An 18,378-nucleotide genomic window follows, 5' to 3' on the forward strand; every position below is an offset into this window, starting at 1 on the left:
CTTGCCGACTTGGCATTCTCAAGAATCAGGTTGGTGAACAGAATATGATAAAAGTGATCGGTGCAGCAAGAAACTACCCCTACGAGGTCTTGACCATCCTTTGAGACTAACCAAAGCCATCGTCGAAGTGCGAGCTTAATCACGGGGAGGAGCATAGATAACCCAAGTTGTTGGTTTGACGATAAAGCCATGGATACACCAGTGAAAGTAGAGTAGATGATAATAGGAAGGAACTCCATCCCGAGGCGGCAATCGTCCTTGGTGCACTTGGCTCGAAAGGCGCGATATTCTGGCCCCGCTCTCTGCCGGTGGTAGCATACAATCGACCCCATCACTGCCTTCGGAACCATTGGTGTGAACAACGAGAATGGCACGGGATAAACGTGTGAGCAGACCGCGACCACAACTTTCGTCCCGATGGAAATAGTCCCTTGAATTAAGCCAAATACCATCAATGCAGTCCATGACCCAGCCGGAAATTCTGGCACGCAGTCTTTCTTGATCAGCCCCGAGGGTAAATTTTGGATGGAGGTTGTTAGGAAATGCCGCGCTGGAAAACTGAGCGAGTGTCGAAACTATCTTGCAGTGGGCAGATTCCATCACTAGGTTAACAAGGAAGCACGGCAAAATTGACAGTATAAGTATTCCAGCAACCTCCCACCGAGAGGTCTGAATTTACCGACCGTGTACTGCCCAGGAAGGCGCCCTACGAATATACAGACCCGCTACCAGAAAGAGTGAATGCAGCTTCCATATCGTGGACAGGAAAGAGTAGGATTTGTGCTGGTTGGAAGCATACTTATTCAGAGCGATGATCAGCAATACAACGGACGAACTAAGAGACGGAATTCCCAGTGACCCAAGGAGGTCAGTAATAAGGACAACAAGGAAGTGCACAAAATAATGCTGCTATTTAGAGCTCTGATGAACTTGATGCACTTGGTGAACTAGCATCTTATCCTTCATTTTGAGCTGCAACGCTTATGGGCTTAGTAGATGGACGTGCAGACGGAAAATCAAGCATCGTGTCGAAAAATTCACATGTAGCTGTACTAGCTTTTAAAATACAATGTTAAATTAAAGGATGTCTGAATCTCATTAACAACTTGGTTTGCTTAGCTCGTAAATGCTGTCATTCCAGTAATGAGCAAGCGGTCGAGGACCTTTTACACAGTGTTAAACAGGCGGATGAACGCGAACGTCTGATAGGACTTGGCATTGTGAAGAATGACATCCTTGAACATGATGTGGTACAAGTGCCCTGCACAGCACGTAGTTACCCCAATGAGATCTTCGTCCACTTTCGAGAAAAAGTAGAGACCGCGACGCAGCGACAACTTGAGCAGAGGTAGCAACAGCGACAGCCAAACCTGCTCGCGTGGTGATAAGGCCACGAAGAAGGCGCTCAAAATAGGGTACACTACAATCGGGAGCGGTGCCATGCCTAGTTGATGGCCCACGCGCCTGCACTTGGCTTGTAAAGCACGACGTTCTGGGGCCCGAAGCTGACGATGGAAACATAGCACGCATCCAACTATGGTCATCGGAATGATTAGCGTGAACATATTGAATGGCACTGGGTATACGTCAGTCGCGAGAGCAATAAAAATGTTGGTTGAAAGCGTGACTAGCCCTTGGACGATTCCAAAGCCCGTTTTGGGCAAAATCGAGCCGATGGGGAATTCTGGGACGCAGTCCTTCTTGCACATTGCTGTAAATGTATTCTGGATGGAACTCGTGAGAAGTTGGCGAAGTTGGAAAGTAAACGAGTGGCGGAAAGCTGTTGCAGGGTCAGCGATGTGATGGCTTATTTACCAGCGAGCATGGTAGCGAAGTATAGCACCTACCTGCCAGCGCGGGGTCTTCAGTCGAAATTGTTCGTATGCATCGAGTTTACTGATGGCATATCGTTCCGGGAAGCAGGAAACAAAATCTGTGATCCAGTTGAACACGCTCGGGAGTGGCCAACGAGCAATGGTTGGCGTGTCTGCCGCCAAGAACAGTCTCATCGATGAAAATGCACGGCAGCGCAAATAGTCAAGCTTCACCACTCGACCTCTGCTCACCGCTGGCGCATCCACGGTTGACGAACCATAAATCAAGACAGGAAGATGAAAATGCCCAGCATATTTGTAGTTGGACGAAACTACACGAACCACAGTCCACGGCGACAGTCTGACCGGAGGCTGGAAAAACTAATTAAGTGCACGTCAAAGCTCGTCCTACCATGACCCATTTGGGTGTTTGCCTAGATCGTAGATGATGCCGTGGCCATAGTGCTCGAGTGGAAACCCAAGAATGACGAGGCTCAGCATCACGAACTTGGTGTGGACGATGATCCACGGGGTCCGCAACACAAACGCAAGCTGGTAGATCGCCGAGACTCCTAGTCGACGTTGAATGAGCCGAATGTAGATACAGACGTACACCACTTCCAAAGTACACATTAGCAGCAATCGAATTGCTGTGGCTTTGACGTCTGTTAACTTCGTCATCGTGGCGAAAGTAGCGAAGTAGGTGCGGTTCGGTAGGACGAAGATGTAGGCCAGGTAGGCGACTGCAACACTTTCTAACCAGTTAGAAACAGGACAGACTCAACTATCACAACAAAACGTCCCTTACCGTAGTAGGACGCTGCAAAAATGGTGATGTAAGAACGAAGCACGATCATTTCAGTCTGGTGAAGAGCGCAAGCAAGACTCTGGACGTAGGATTCACGTGCGATAGTCCAACGAGGCTCGGTCACCGACATCGTAGACGGCATTGCTGGCAGTAGTTGGGAATGGTGGAGGAGCCCAACGGCGTCTTGTATAACTACATCGGTTGGTGGAAATAATTTATCTAATGGGATCACCGAGGCAAATCCACCTATTTTCCGCTCTCTCTCCGCTTTGGTTTCGGAGTTGCTTTGAATCGGCGCAGGGGGTGGATGGAGCGTTGGCGAGATGCCTCTGAACAGGTTTCTGTGCCGGATCATGAACGATTTCCATGATACCCGGGATAGGTTGACATGAGTGCTGAGGGATGCTGGGCGTGCGGTTTGACTGCTACATCATCTTGATGGGCGAAGTGCAGTGCACAGCTGACAACGTTGGTTGGCATTGTGCGAGCGAAGTCCTTTTCTAATTCATTTCTAGCGTTGTCCAAAGATGTTGCTTCCTGTACTATCGTTCGGCAGTTGGTCGCCATTTGGACAACGTTAAATATTGAGATGGCTGCCATCACCTCGTAAGATTTGGCGTTCTGGAACAGCACTCCAGTAAATAGAAGATGATAAAAGTGACCCACACAGCACGTGATGACTCCAACAAGATCTTCATCATTTTTGGTCACTAGCCACAGCCACCTCCGCATTGCCAGTTTGATCACTGGAAGCATTAATGACAGGTAAAGCTGTCCTAGCGAGGATAGAGCCATAAAAATCGCGGAGAACGTAGGGTAGACGACCATGGGGAGTAGCTCCATTCCGAGGCGATTGTCCACTTGGGTGCTCTCGATCGAAAATTCGCCACTTTGGGACCCAACGCCTGTCGTCGGTAGCAAATCAAAGACCCTATGATTGTCATCGGTACAATGGGCGTGAATTGCGTGAAAGGCACCGGAAAAAACTCCAGTTGCGGCAGATATGATAGCATTTGTGCTAACGCCAACCAGCGCTTGAACTAACCCGAAAGCTATTATCATTATCCATGAACCCGTAGGGAAGTCTGGGACGCAGTCCTTCTTAACCATTGCTGGTAGAATGTTTTGGAGAGCACTCGCGATGAAATACGGACTTGAAAAGCAATGGAGTGGGAGGATCCCTTCACCGGATCCGCTAGTGGGATCGCTTCTAGCAGTAGGTTTACCAGCAAACACGGTATCGGCGTCAGAGCGAGAATTGCGGCTACGTGCCGACGTGAATGTCGTTGCTGGAATTCCTCGAACGATGCGAGTTTGCTGACGCTGTATCGTCCTGGCAAGCGTATCACAAGAGCGTAAACCCATCGAAAAATGGAGCGAGTAGTCCGATGCAGTCGATTGGAGCGAGGATGCGTAGCTGTTGCGACTGGTGCTACGACAGCCATATCTCAGAGCTGCTGATCTAGGCAGACTGAGTCCGTGAATGATCAAGAACAAATAATGACTCGTCCCCTTCCGGCGACGAACAATCCCGCATGGGAACGAGAGCGTTTATTTCTGGTGGACTTCCCGAACCGAAAACGGTTTGACGAAAACTTCACAACTTTGACTACATCCAGCCTTAGTGGTAGCGAGCGTATTCGCTAAGTGACAGCAATGGATCTCAAATTGAAAAAATCCAGCCTTAGTACTTCGGCTTCGCTTCTAGATTCAACGAGTGTTGTTGCAAGACACTACTCTTGCCCTTTGATCTTAAATATAATCCCATTGCCGAAATGTGCGAGTGGGAACCCAAGGATCATGATCGGGAGCATGACGAACTTGCCTTGGATGAGGATTCGCTGAGACCAAAGCACGAACGCAAGCTGGTGGATTCCCGAAAAGCCCAGCCGGCGAAAGATCAGGACCATGTACATGACCAAAAACAAAATTTCTAGACAGCAGAGCACGAGCATGTGGAAGATCATGCTAGCCACTGCGTCGAACGTCATGGTCGTGGCCATGGTGATGAAGTACTTACGGTTGGGTAGTGAGAAAATCAGTGCCTGGTAGAGTCCTGCAATAAAATCAGACAAGTCAGCCAGGAAGGACATTTGGATATGACTGCAGCCCACTGACCGTAGAATGGTAGCACGAAGATGCTGATATAGGATCGTAGAAGAACGACTTCAGTTTGATGCAGCGCCGAGGTGACTTGCCGCACATACACTTCCTGTTGCCTGGTGAGCTCTGTGTGCGACTCATACGCTTGACAACTTCGAGCTTTGCTGCTCTCATGCATTGCTAAAGGTAACACCGATTGTTCAGCTCCGCAAGCGTCAGCTGATCCCCTCCGACAAAACCTTTTGGAGTCCACCCGTGGAAGGATAGGCGTGAGGGCTTTGGCGGCAGAGTCTGCTGTTCTGTCAACTGTTGAAGTTGTCGCCAAGTTTGACACGCTGCCATGCCTGCTACTTCGATAGAAGACACTTCCGGAGGAGTCCTGTCGCTCGAGTTGCAGTAGTTTGTGATGTTTTAAAACGTAGCCTTCGTGTTGGTATCCCGGGAACAAAGAAAAGAAGCGCGATAGTCTCTTGCGATGGAGCAACTTGGACACGCCTTCGTGCTGGGAAATAACAAGCGCTGAACTGACCGTGTCGTCGTGGATTCCGTTCGTCAATTCTCTAAGCTCTTCAGCTATTCTGCGAATCTCGTTCGAGTCTTGAAGGATCCCTCTACAGTTGAGCAGCATTTGGACAGTGTTGACCCCTACGACAACAGCGAACGTCTTCAGGGATTTTGCATTTTGCAGACACATGACCGTGAACAGAATATGGTAAAGATGGCCGACACTGCACGTAGCGGCACCCACCAAGTCGATTTCTTCCCTCACGACCAACCAGAGCAAGTATCGTAAGAAGAGTTTCAAGACCGGAAGAAGCAAGGACAGCCACAGCTGCTGATCCGACGGAACCGCCATGAATATCGCGGTGACGATAGGGTAGATGAGAATTGGCGCCAGATCCATCGCCAGCCACCGGTCAAGTCGTTGAAGTCTAGCTCGGTTGTCTGGTGTTTCTAGGAAGCGGCGATTAATCAAGACTCCGATGACTACCATGGGTCCTGTAGGAGCAAACTGAGTAAACGGAAGTGGAAACACGTCGGAAGCGATTGCCATAATCGCGTTCGTAGCGATGGCTACGCTTGCAAGCGCCAGACTTGTGCCGCAAATGAACTTCCACGATCGAGATGTGAGGGTCGACATACAGGAGACTTTCGTCGTGATCAAAGTCATCATGACTGTCGTTCCCGCCAGGAAGTTCCTGATCTGAAAGTGAATAGACCCATAGAACCCCGTTGCAGGGTCAGCGAGCGGAATGCTCTCGATTAATACATTGGCGATCAAACACCCCATTGGCGTCAGTAGCAGAATCCCAGCTACCTGCCACGACGAGGTTCTGCGTCGAAATCGGTCAAACGCGTCTAACTTGGCCACCGTGTACTCCCCAGGAAGACGCCCGGCGAAAACTTGGAGCCATTCGAAGTGGACGGGTCGTAGGGAAGGCAAAAAGTCTGAAGGCGCTGGCAAGACAGCGACCATAGCAGCTTCTCACAGACGAGCAGGCAGTTTGACGACTAGCATTTCAACTATAAAAAGCAGAACTCTAAATACGATAGGTTTGTTATGATTAAGTAGGTCGAGTGTTATCGCGATCCTAAACGATAGATGACACTGTTGCCATAGTGAGCGAGTGGGGATCCGAGAATCACGAGACTGAGAACCACGAACTTAGCCTGGACGAGGATATACTGCGAGCGTAGCACGAATGAAAGTTGATGGAGACCCGATATCCCCAACGGACTTTTCATCAACCCCAAGGAAATGCTTAGGAAGACGATCTCGAGACTGCACAGTAGCAGCAGGCGCCGACTTGTCTTACCAACGTCGCCAATAGTTGGTACGGCGACCAGAGTCGCGAAGTACGAACGGTTGGGCAGCTCAAATATGTACAGCAGATAGATAACTTAACGCAATTACGTTAGTGGTTCAACGATAGCTAAAGCGGGCATCCTACACAGCAACTTACCGTAGAAGGAGGTCGCTAAGATAGTGATGTAGGAGCGAAGGAGAATCATTTCGGTCTGGTGGAGAATGGATAAAAACGCGCTGGACGTAAAGTTCGCGTTCAACAGTTGAATGTGGTTCTGCGGACAAGGCGTTTGATGGCTCCAGGGCGTTAATGAATTGTAGTAAAAGCTGCGCTTGGGAGCTGGAAGCATCCCAAGAAATGGTCCGGCGTTGATTCGGCACGGCGTTGTCAGTCGTTGGCAGCACCTGCACTAACCCGCTCCCCTGTTTGGACCAAGATCCTGACATTGTCTTTGAGTCTGATCGACTGCGACCGCCGTCTTGTTGAATTCTCCTGAGCGGCGTGATACTTATTCTCTTTACGTGAGCCAGCGACGGTAAACTTAGGGACGAGCTCCCGCGGACTCGCTTGCTGTGTCTGTGTACGAAGACCTTTCCATGATATCCAGGATACGTCGACAATTAAGCAGACGGTTGTTGTGCGTGTAGTTTAGCTGCAATGTCGCTCTCGTTGGCAGGACGCATCGCATTGTAAGCGTTGTTATCAGAGAGGTTCTTGAGGTATTCTCCTGCAAGTTGTCTCTTTGCGTCCTCGAGCTCAGACGCGTCCTCCACAATATAGTGACAATTTAACAGCATCTGCCCGGTGTTGAAGAGCACGTCCACAGCCAGCGTCTCGAAAGACTTGGCGTTCTGGAGAATGACGTCTGTGAAGAGGATGTGGTACAGGTGGCCTACACAACAAGTTATGACTCCGACAAGGTCTCCGTCGCTTCTCGAGACCAGCCAAAGCCAGCGCCTCAAGGACAGCTTGATAACGGGGAGCAGTAGTGACAGCCAAAGCTACTCTTGAGGTGGTAAGCTCATAACCAGAGCCATGAAAATCGGATAAACGAATATCGGTAGCATCTCCATTCCAAGGCGATAGTCCACTTGGCTGCTTTTGGCCCGGAAATCGGACAGCTCCGGCCCCCACACCTGTCGACGATAGCAAAGAAAAGTTCCGATGACTCCCATTGGTATCGAAGGTGTGAAATGTGCGAATAGAACGGGAAATGCACCCGTAGAGAGCGAAATGACAGCGTTGGTACTGACTGAGACCAATCCCTGGATCACTCCGAAAGAAGCCACCAGCTTCCACGAGCTTGCGGAGAAATCCGGGACACAATCCATCTTGACCAACACTGGCAACACTCGCAAAAAATTGGCGGATCTGGAAAACTATTGAATGGCAAAACCCAGTAGTTGGATCTGCTAACGGGATCGATTCCAGGAGCAGGTTGGCCAATAGACAAGGAGCCGGCGCGAGTAGGAGAACTGTCGTCACTTTCCAACGCGAAGTTTGAAGCTGAAATCTCTCGAACGCATCGAGTTTACTCGCAGTGTATTGCCCGGGAAGGCGCGACCATAGCGAACACAGCCATCGCGAGGAAGTTCGAATTTGCGCGCATACTCTTCGTGACAACTCACTTTGGGGTTCAGCGTCTATGGAGTTTGGTGCTACGACAACCATGCCGTCAAGTCGGCCATACGCACGCGGTGGACTGGTCGTCCGTCACCTGGAGTGGCTCGCGGTCTCAAAAATTGTGGAATGAACTTACTGCTCCGTCTATTTGGAGTGAACGAAACGAGGTTCGTTGCCCCCATCGAACTATTCTCATTTGCGATGACTGCGTCGTACGTCAAGTTGTTCTCTATTATCGATGAAAATGGGATTTACTCGAAGGAGTCTAAGCGAAGGATGCTGTCGTTGCCGTTATGAGTAAGTGGGAATCCGAGAATCACAGTGGTGACGTACAACTTGGCTTGTACAGGAATCCTCTGCGACCACAAGACAAATGCGAGCTGGTGGACCCCCGATATGCCCAGTCGCCGCCACATCAACAAGAGGTAGATGGCCAAAAACACGCTCTCCATGGCACACAGCAACAGGAGACGGCAAATAGTCCTGTCTAAGGCGTCAAACGTGGTCAAGTAGACGAGCGTGGCAAAGTATTCCCGGTTCTTAAGTCGAAATACAGCCTGCAAGTAGACCACTACATCATACAATCAGTTGAACGTTAGAATAAGTGGAATGAAAAGAAGGATCCGTACGTCCTTACCGTAGAATAGCGTCATGCTGATGGTGATGTAGGATCGGAGCAAGATCATCTCGGACTGGTGGAGAGCTGAGGCTACGGCATGAATCACAGCTTCTTGTCGTGCTAGTCGGCCTTCTTCGCGCTCCCAGGCACTAGGATCACTCTTGGATCGCGGAAGCTTGATAAAAGACCTAGATTTTAAGTGAATCACGTGTTCAGACTTTTGCCGCAATGCCTTGTTATCATTGCCAGTCCATGGCATGATGCGTGTCATGCCAAGTGTTATCGACGTCGCAGACGCTCGTTGGACAGCGATGACTGTCGGGGGCCCAGCATTATTAGAAGCACTGACATTACTGCGGGGGCCACGCTTAGCAGCAGTTTTGGGCGTGTTGTAGACATAGACGGCATTATACAATGAGGTCGCGCGTAGTAGTTCTCCGTGTATTTGCAGGAATGGAGCACTTCGATACCCGAGATACGTCGACAACAGCAAGGACGGAGTCCTCCAGTGCAGATTCTGGGCGATACGCAGATGTTGAGCAAAACCCAGCACCGCGTTTAGGTTGTCAGTGCTCGCTAATTCTTCTCCTTCCTTCACGTCAAGCCTCGCCTTTGTGTCGTCAATTTTCTTCGCATCGGTCAGAATGTACCTGCAGTTATACAGCATCTGAGCTGTGTTGAATACGGCGACGACGCCCAATGTTTCGTAGGACTTGGCATTCTGCAGGATCACGGCAGTGAAAAGCACGTGATACAGATGACCCACACAGCACGTTATGACGCCAACCAGGTCATCGTCGTGCCTTGCAACGGCCCAAAGCGCACGTCGAACTGCCAGTTTGAGTGCAGGAAGCAGTAGAGACACCCAAAGCTGCTGCGTAGGGGTGAGGACGGTGAATATTGCCGTGAATACAGGGTACACCAGGATCGGAAGCGTCTCCATTCCAAGCCACTGGTTCACCTTATCGCTCAAAGTGTGAAACTCAGGGTTGTCTGGTACGTGGCGGAAGAACACCAATCGACCGCTGATGGTCATTGGAATGATGACTGTGAACTGGCTGAACGGCACGGGGAAGACTCCCGCCGCCAACGAGATAATGGCATTGGTGCCCAAGCACACCGCCGCTTGAAAGAGAGCATACGCCGCAATTGCTCGTGAAGAATTCATCGGGAAGCCCGGAACACAGTTTAGCTTTAGCAGAACTGGAGCAATGGAACTGCCGAATGACACCAAGCACATACGCAACTGGAAGTAGCCTGATCCCCAAAAGCCCGTGGCTGGGTTGTTGAGCGGGATGCATTCCAGTAGGAGATTGATGCTCAACCACAGCAGTGGGGTGAGCGCAACTATGAGCACTACTCGCGATGGAGAGGTCTCCAGGCAAAATCTCTCGAACGCGTCGAGCTTGCTAACGGAGGATTGTCCTGGTAATCGTCCAGCGAAGTTGCTAAATCTTCGAATAGCTTCCGCACAACCTCCAACACCACGTCCAGGGGCACTTGATTTCAGCAGCGAACTCACTGGAGATGGGGTGATCGCAGCCATGCGCCTCCCTGCCGTCCGAGACTAAAGTCTGATGAAGTTACGTAGATGGCAGAAACACAGACACACGTGAAAAATAGTCTGGATCAGAATTGAGGTCGAGCTCGAGTGTTTAGTGTTTTGCAACGCTATTTGTAGTGATGTGAACGCCCTCATTCCTCGTTCGATTAGAGACAGCTTAGCTACCAAAGCCCATATTGTTCTACCCCAGTCTCAACGTGCTGGATGCACGGGAAGAATGAGTCTGTTCCCCGTGTGTCCCTACGAAAAGGCCAAAATGTCCACCGTCAGCTGCAGAGTTTTGGTGTGGACGACTATTCGTTGCGATCACAGTACGAAGCCGAGCTGGCAAACGTCTCACAATCCGAGACGACGAGCTATAAGCGTGAGTTGGATGCCCAAGAAAACGATCTCCACCCCACAGAGCATCAGCAATCTCGCGACGGAGATCCCCATACCTTCGAATGTGGTCGTCGCAGCTTGTGTGACAAAATATCGGCGGTTTGGGAGCCACTGCAAAAACAACAATCTTACTTTGATGCATCGCCGCAGCCACCGAGGACACATACTTCGCACTGGGACTGAGCTCTGGAGCTGAACTGACCCACACGCTTGGGCTACGTTTGGACCGAGCAAAGCTCTGATGTAATGATGGGCGGGATACTACCCGTAGTGAACGGACGTTCGTCTGTCAAGTCGGCTTCCGGGTCTCCTGCGAAGGATATACTCGGGCTAGCTTGAGCCACACGTCCGTCTTGATGACCTGTTGCTCACGAAGAACGTTTTCGTGTTGCGTCAAAAAGTCGCTGCATCGATACCCAGGGCAAGTGGAAAGGAACAACGAAGGTCTTTTTCGATGCAGTAAGCTTGCAACGCGCCGTTCCAGTTCAAAAGTTAGAGCTTGACTGAAATCATTCGCTAATGAGCTCAGCGCTTTCCAGCTGCGCCTTATTTTCTTGCAATCATCCAGAATTCAGCGACAGTTCAACAACATTCTGACAACTCCCAAAAGCGCGATGACGACCATGGTGCTGAGAGATTTGGAGTTCTGCAGAGCCATGACAATGAAGAGCACGTGGTAGAACTGGCCCACGCAGCTCGTCATGACGTTGATCAGGTCATAGTCATATTGCGTAATTAACCATAGCACCCGACGAAAAACCAGCTTGAACAGTGGAATTAGTAAGTAGACCCACAACTGCTCCGTTGATGATAAAGCCATGAACCCGACTGTGAACGTAGGATACACGAACAACGGGGACATCTCGCCAGTGACCCACAAATTCACTTTACTGCTTTGGTCGTGGAATTTTGGGTCCCACGTCAGTAAATCATGCGTCTACAAGCAAACGCCATCGGAAGTATAGCCGTGAGTTAGCTCAGCGGCACTGGGAACACGTCCGCCGATAGCGAGATCAGCGCATAGATGACGAGGATAATGGCTGTTTGAGATACAGCAACCAGTAACCGCATGATTGGCGAGCTCATAGGGGATTCAGGAACGCAGTCGAGCTTGATAAGAGACGGCAGGAGGGCACTGATCATGCCTAAGCAAAACATTCGCAACTGGAAGAGCCCAGAGCCTGTGAGGCCTGACGCCGAGTCGCTTAGCGGGGTGTACTCCATGAGCAAATTGGTGATCAGGCATGGCACCGGCGTGAAGAGCAGGATCGCAGCCACCTTTTTTGGAGACGTATCGCGGCGAACGAGTTGAATTTGCTTACTGTGTGTTGCCCCGGCAATCGATCGACAAGTTTGTAGATCCATCCGCCGACCTTCACGAGACGAATAGACCGGGTTGAATGACGAGTCCATTTCGGCTGCGAGTAGATGACGGCACCACAGCCATCACACTGAGCTCCGAAGCATTATGGCGGCTGTGTACATCGCTGATGCTGCGAACCCACCGCGTGGAGGTGTCTCGAAACATGGCAGGTATTATTCAATAGTCGAATTGCCCCTAACTTAGTTAGGAGCTATTTTCGAGAACCGAACAAATTGCGGCGATGGTTTTAAGTCTGGCAATTGAAGAAAAAAAAATAAGTATCTGCTGCAAGCACCAATACTGCATGGATCTGGGAATATCCAACTCTTTTGTCGATGACTTGCCATCCAACTCGACAACATTGCTGGCGATACCTTCCTTGAACATACACTGGCCCATTTTTAATCTTCGCAGATAAGCCATAAATACTTTGATCACAGCGCTTTTCTTCTACTACAAGTACATTCGTGGTTTTTGGACACCACGGTTGCAATGACCACTGTATCCCCTGTGCCATCAGATGTGCAACTAGGTCTGCTTCCCGCTCGGAAAAGTGTTCGGGTTTTCAGAGCTCTCGGTCGATGGGTCCGACGTGTTGTTGGACGCCTTCCCGGGGGATACTCCATTGCCAAGCTGGACACGTTCGATCGATTTCGAGCAGAAACAACTACGCCGTGGCTGCTATCAGTCTTACTCCTGACCCCAGTGCCGTGTTTCGCTCTCAACTTTATTATCGAAAGTATCCCGCTCGCCGATCCAGCGACAGGGTTTCACAAGTCTCTACACTTTCAAATCCGAAACTACCTGACGGCGGTGACTATGACAGCAATGCCCGTGTTCATGAAAATTAATTACTTACCGGATCTATCGACAGTAACCTGGAGGTTCGTCCTCGCTTACGGATTGATTACAGCAACAGTGGCAATCGGGATTAATGCCGCAATTGCTGTCGTGGCACGAGTCTTCCCCGTACCTTTTACCCAGTTTGCCCCTGCCGGTCCGATGGCGCTTGTTGGACTGTTACTCAATCGTCTCCTTCCACAAAACCCAGAGACGAAGCAACGTGTTGACAAGATCAATATGTGGCTGGGGATGGACATGCTCCCGGTTGTCGTTTACCCCATGTTCACTGCCGTCTTCATGTCGCTCAAGCCTACCCAGCAAGTTTGGCTGTCCTTACTTCTTCCAGTTACTAAACGTCTGCTTCGTCATGTCTTTTGGCTAATGTTCAGCCAGGACCCAGATATCGCTGGCGCGGTTACTTGCAGCGTCGGCCACCTTTATCACGTCTTGTTCACGGCCATGTGCCTTCAGAATGCTAAATCTCTTGAAACGTTAGTGGCGATCGTGGCGGTCAGCGTTATCCAGATGCTGATGAATTGTCATGATATTCTGAAAGATGGAGAAAAATTGCAGAGGGTTAAGGCCGAGCTTCGTGCCTTTGAAGTAGTTGTTACGGATGATATTATCTCGACCGCGTTGGATTTGACTCAACAAGGGGCGCTGCCCAAGCTTCTCCACCGAAAGTCGCCGTCTCGTATGTTTTCAAATTACCCGGGCTTTCAAGGCACCGACTTTGTGAAAAGGCATCAAAGACTATTGCAAAGTGAGCCTTCACTAACCAGAATTCCGGTAGACAGCCATTATACGGGGCAAGACCTTCGGCGAAGTAGCAGATACCGAGACCTCCTCAGCGCTAAATTATTACTGCAGCGAGCAGCCTCTTCCATCGGCCAGGGCCTTGCTCAAATTTTCCCACTGGCCGGGGAACCAATTGGGGAAAATGGTAGCGATTCGCGCGCTCGAACTACCCACTCTTTCCGATTAAGGACGGATCAAAGGGCGGATCATACTCGAAAACGTGAGTTGTACGTTCGATGTGTCGCATTCACACTGCATCAGACAGAGATTACCCTTCTTAGGTCCTACATCACCATCTTTATGCTGATTTTCTATGGTGAGTAAGTTTTCATGATCCTTAGCTTTTGATATGCAGTAAGCTGACAGTTTTGTATGGTTGTAGGGAATTATCTGACACTTGTTTACCGGTTGCCCAACCGCAAATTTTTCTTCACAATGTACACCATGACAACGTCCGCCGAGGTCGATAACATGGTATTCCACATACTATTGCTCTGCAGTGTGGAGGCGGCGTTCTTAGCTATCTATTTGGTGCTGATATCACGTCGACTAGGCATACCTGGCGTCCGGCAACTCGGGTTTGTGCTGTGGTCGCAGCGCGTGCTGCTCCAATCGAAGTTTTTGGCGCTGAGCATCATGATTTTAGGATTCCCGTTAGAGCATTATGGCAATGGCATCATATTCAAGTTAAGGACCGTATGGTGACTTTGGCGTGTATTTGAATACTTCGCGAACGATACTTTATCTGTAACTAAATACTTCGAAGTAGTGTAAATAGTGAGTGTGGACTTTTAATCGATTTGTGAAGGTGTGTCCTGCGACTCGGCTCATATTCATTAAGGTGAACGAACACGCAGGTAGTTCTGATCAAACAAGGTCATTCACAACGTTCCAGCACTCTGCTAATGATGAAACTAAGATAATGATCCAAGACATTTGCAGAAACGCCCATAGAATTCGCACCGGTGGTGCAGTTTCACCTTCATGCATATTTTCGATGGAGCTCCGGATAGCTTTGAGAAGCTTTTTGTAGCTTAAAAAAAGTAGGGCTGCAGCACTTTCGATTCCGTGTGAATTACGTTGCGTGGTCGAGCATCGCGTGGGGCAGTGTGTCTCCCTCGCGGGCAATGAGAATCCTCGCCCTTCTTGGGTTCGCCTGGGGCGTAGCAAGCGCACAAAGCTCAAGTGGTGACAAAACCCTCGATGAGCGCACTCCGGCTACCGCACCACTTGAACTCGGTATCGGACAGCAAGCTGCTAGCTTGATCGACTGCAGCAAGACTCTCGACTGCGTATTGGTGTCCTACGACCCTGTGTGCGGCTCGGATGGCGTCACATACGCCAATGACTGTTCTTTTGCTTCAGCATTTTGCTCGAGTGAAATCGACGCAGACACGCTGTATATCCGAGACGTTGGTGAGTGTCCCTCTGGGCCTGACGACGACAAAAACCAGGAAGGCGTTGCGATCGTACCGCTCTCCGAGGCACAGACGGAGAGCAGTCACTACACTGATGCTGCAGTCAAGCCGACCACTGACGCTGAGGTAGACTTGATGACGATATTCTGCTCCCTCACTTGCAAACTGACGCCCGACGAAGTCTGCGGCACAGATGGAGTCACGTATATCAACGATTGTCACCTGTTGGCATCAAAGTGCGAGCACCCCGAGCTGGAAAAGGCCTCCAATGGAGCGTGTGCAAAGACCAATGGAGCCGAGCTTGGCTTGCACGTCTTGGAAATTGATGATAGTATGGCTATCACGAACGAAGCACCGGAGAAGTGCAATCCCATGTGCGAGCGTGTGTACGACCCAGTTTGCGGCTCTGACGGCATCACCTACGCGAATCCGTGTCTTCTTGAGTACGCAGAGTGCCGTAATCCCAGCATCAAGCCCTTCGGGGCAGGGAAGTGTCCACCCCACATGCAGGCTGCTCGCAGCGCAAGCCACCCCACCAATACTAACAACGGCGGGGAGTCTTGTATCCCTGGACCTTGTCCGTACACCTACGCACCCGTCTGTGGTTCAGACGGCCAGACCCACGACAATCTTTGCCTTTTTGCCAACGCGAGATGCCAGCACCCACACAACGCTCTTACAGTGGTGCACGACGGTGAATGCGATGCTGATACCCAGCTCACTTGTGAAACAATGACTTGCCCCACCTTCACCGAGTGTCGCGAGCAAATTGAGCATGATGGTACCGTTGTGGCTTATTGTGCGGACGTATGTTCACCTGATCGCTGTAGCGAACGCGAGGACTGCGAGCTGGTGGACTCCGACTGCTACACAGCGCCGTGCTCCCCCATCGCCATGTGCATCCCAAAAGTTCAGGATGAGTAACATGCTAGACGAACGGCCAATTGGGTTGTGCAACAGCCTGCAGTTCAAAACCACAATTTATTCTTCCGTCAAATCGATCATATCCACGCCACCGTTGCCTTGTTGAGCTCTTTCAAGATCAAGAATGCTTAGCGGACTCCTCACTTCCGATGAGCAATCTTCCTGGAAGTTGTTTTCAGCTACGTCAGTCGCACAACCCAACTCGCCTTCATCGTCAAACCAGCCATCTGAATTGTACCCCGCAGCAAAATTACTGGTTGGCGACGCAGCGTCGATACTGATAGTATCCACCCGGCCTTCAATCTCACTCTCCTGCGCACACGAGTCAGCAGAGACTCTAGACTTTGCAACGATTTGTGACCTTATCTCGCCTGCATCAGTCGTAACGCGAGCTTTCTTCTTCCCTCGCTTCCTCCGTCCAGCACCTTTTCTTTTCCTGCCTTCTTTCTCTGATCCATGGTGTTGCATTAAAAGAGTCCACTGTAAAACCTGCTGGCACTCGGGGCACTTTCCACTGGTGTCAACCATCTCAACCTCCTCTTCGTCGTCCTGGTCTCTCAGCGACCGAAAATGGTCCATCAGACACGATGAATGGCAGCACATCTCGCAGCGTGCATGGTAGCATCCCACCACCTCTCCAAGGTTTTCGCCCTCTCCACTTTCCGATTCCGCGTCTTGTTCTGGATACAATTCGTGCTCACAAATAAAACACGTGGATGCACCAGCTGAGCTTTCCTCTTTCTCAAGGCCCGCAAAAGATTCCAATTCCTTGGTCTCGCACGCCGCAGCGGAGTATCTTGTCCCCAGTCCTCGGGCCACCTTGTGCATCTCTTCGCTCGTGAATGTCACGGTGAGATTCAGCTCCTTAAACGGCTCCAGGTTGACTATCTCCAGCATCTCCAGCACCTTCCTCTTGACGGAGCGAGGCGCGCCCAAACCTCTGGACCCGCGGAGAAACGCCAACTGCTCCCTGCTGATTTTGCTCACAAGCGGGTGCTGCCAGACCCACTCAACTAGCAGAAACAATTAGCACAGAGGGGGTATCATAGTCTTAACATGCTCTTCTTACACTGCAGAGCTCGAAACTTGCTCGGGAAGCCGTGCACGACAGCGACCATTTCCCTGCACGAAAGGGTAATGACACGTGTTATATGTGATCAGTACTTTTAGGTGCCACTGCGTGATATTGTCTCATTCGTATCAGTCAAATTAGTCATTATTATAACATGATATAGTACTATACCAAGGTCGGTGTTTCCGCGTTCTCTTGGCTCCGTTGGCCAGCTCCCCGTTGTGTTGGCGAATGCGCCTGGTCGGGGCCACCGTGAAGCCCACGTACGTGCAGCGCAGGCGCTGCGGAGGCTGCACGGGCGTCAGCAGGTAGCAGGCGAAGAACTCCATGCGCCGCGATTCGTCCAAAAGGGGCCCTGCACTTTCGTCGAATCACGCGCGAGCTCAGTTTTAGCGGACTCCGTCACTTCATTTCACTATGGGCGACGTGATTGCCGAGTACGAGCGCGCTGTGGCCGCCAAGGCGGCGATTGAGGCGGAGATCGAGGCCGTGGGCGCCGAATTAACCTCGGGCAGTAACCCGGGCCTGCATGGGCCGCTGGTGGACGCCGAGGGCTTCCCGCGCGCGGACATCGACGTGTACCGCGTGCGGCAGCTGCGCCACACGCTGGCGGTCAGGCGCACGGACCACCAGCAGGTCATGACGCAGATCGAGGCGCTGCTGCCGCAGTAAGATAAATCTATTTAACCTCATTTTAGCCGAGTTAACCTATTTTTTACAGGGTCTTCGCGGCTCGCGGCGGCGGTAAAACGGAGCTGACGCCCAAGGCGCCGCAGGAGCCCCCGGCGGACGAGGCGCTGCAGCGGCTCGAGGCCCAGTGGAAGCAGAAGCTGGCGGTCGTGGGCGACGAGGAGCGGCGGCTGCGGCCCTTCGCAGCGGTGCAGAGCGTGCAGAGCGCGTCGCCCGCGCAGGCCGCGGGGCTGCAGGCAGGGGACCAGGTGCTGCGCTTCGGCTCGGCCGACGCCGACAACCACCGGCAGCTGGCGGCCGTGCGGGACATCGTGCAGCGCAACGTCGGCAGCGGCATCCGCGTGCTGGTGCGCAGGCTCGGAGGGCAGGAGCAGGAGCAGGAGCAGGTGCTGGCGCTGGAGCTCACGCCGCAGACGTGGGCGGGACCAGGCGTGCTGGGCTGTCTGCTGCAGCCGCTGTAAGCTGCAAGCTGCCGTCTGCAGCACAGCAACAGCAGTGAGAGGAGACGATGGGTAGCAAGCAACGAGTTGAGGCGTTCGAGTTCCGAGAT

The 18,378-nt window shown here is 51.4% G+C and overlaps 5 protein-coding genes across 5 annotated transcripts; 1 reads left to right on the forward strand and 4 right to left on the reverse strand.

Moving 5' to 3' along the window:
• Positions 1-1,166: 1,166 nt before the first annotated feature.
• Positions 1,167-1,442, reverse strand: IUM83_12956 (Kazal-like serine protease inhibitor domain and phox-like domain-containing protein; the record flags this gene model as incomplete). Its single annotated transcript, XM_067937604.1, has 2 exons — positions 1,167-1,261; positions 1,328-1,442. 2 exons carry the CDS (start codon positions 1,440-1,442, stop codon positions 1,167-1,169), a joined length of 210 nt encoding a protein of 69 aa, XP_067795817.1.
• Positions 1,443-4,355: 2,913 nt separating this feature from the next.
• On the reverse strand, positions 4,356-4,903 carry IUM83_12957 (Kazal-like serine protease inhibitor; the record flags this gene model as incomplete). The annotated part of the gene is made up of 2 exons (XM_067937605.1): positions 4,356-4,678; positions 4,741-4,903. The coding sequence occupies 2 exons, from the start codon at positions 4,901-4,903 to the stop codon at positions 4,356-4,358; spliced, it is 486 nt and encodes a 161-aa protein (XP_067795816.1).
• Positions 4,904-8,407: 3,504 nt separating this feature from the next.
• IUM83_12958 (uncharacterized protein) lies at positions 8,408-9,943 on the reverse strand (the record flags this gene model as incomplete). The annotated part of the gene is made up of 2 exons (XM_067937606.1): positions 8,408-8,727; positions 8,794-9,943. 2 exons carry the CDS (start codon positions 9,941-9,943, stop codon positions 8,408-8,410), a joined length of 1,470 nt encoding a protein of 489 aa, XP_067795698.1.
• A 6,485-nt stretch (positions 9,944-16,428) lies between these two features.
• On the reverse strand, positions 16,429-17,467 carry IUM83_12959 (giyyig catalytic domain containing protein; the record flags this gene model as incomplete). The annotated part of the gene is made up of 4 exons (XM_067937607.1): positions 16,429-16,515; positions 16,592-17,079; positions 17,136-17,188; positions 17,310-17,467. The coding sequence occupies 4 exons, from the start codon at positions 17,465-17,467 to the stop codon at positions 16,429-16,431; spliced, it is 786 nt and encodes a 261-aa protein (XP_067795697.1).
• An 88-nt stretch (positions 17,468-17,555) lies between these two features.
• Positions 17,556-18,289, forward strand: IUM83_12960 (putative 26S proteasome non-ATPase regulatory subunit; the record flags this gene model as incomplete). The annotated part of the gene is made up of 2 exons (XM_067937608.1): positions 17,556-17,806; positions 17,860-18,289. The coding sequence occupies 2 exons, from the start codon at positions 17,556-17,558 to the stop codon at positions 18,287-18,289; spliced, it is 681 nt and encodes a 226-aa protein (XP_067795723.1).
• Positions 18,290-18,378: the final 89 nt, after the last annotated feature.

This window comes from Phytophthora cinnamomi (assembly GCF_018691715.1).
Source record: "Phytophthora cinnamomi strain GKB4 chromosome Unknown Contig19, whole genome shotgun sequence".
Lineage (NCBI taxonomy): Eukaryota > Oomycota > Peronosporomycetes > Peronosporales > Peronosporaceae > Phytophthora > Phytophthora cinnamomi.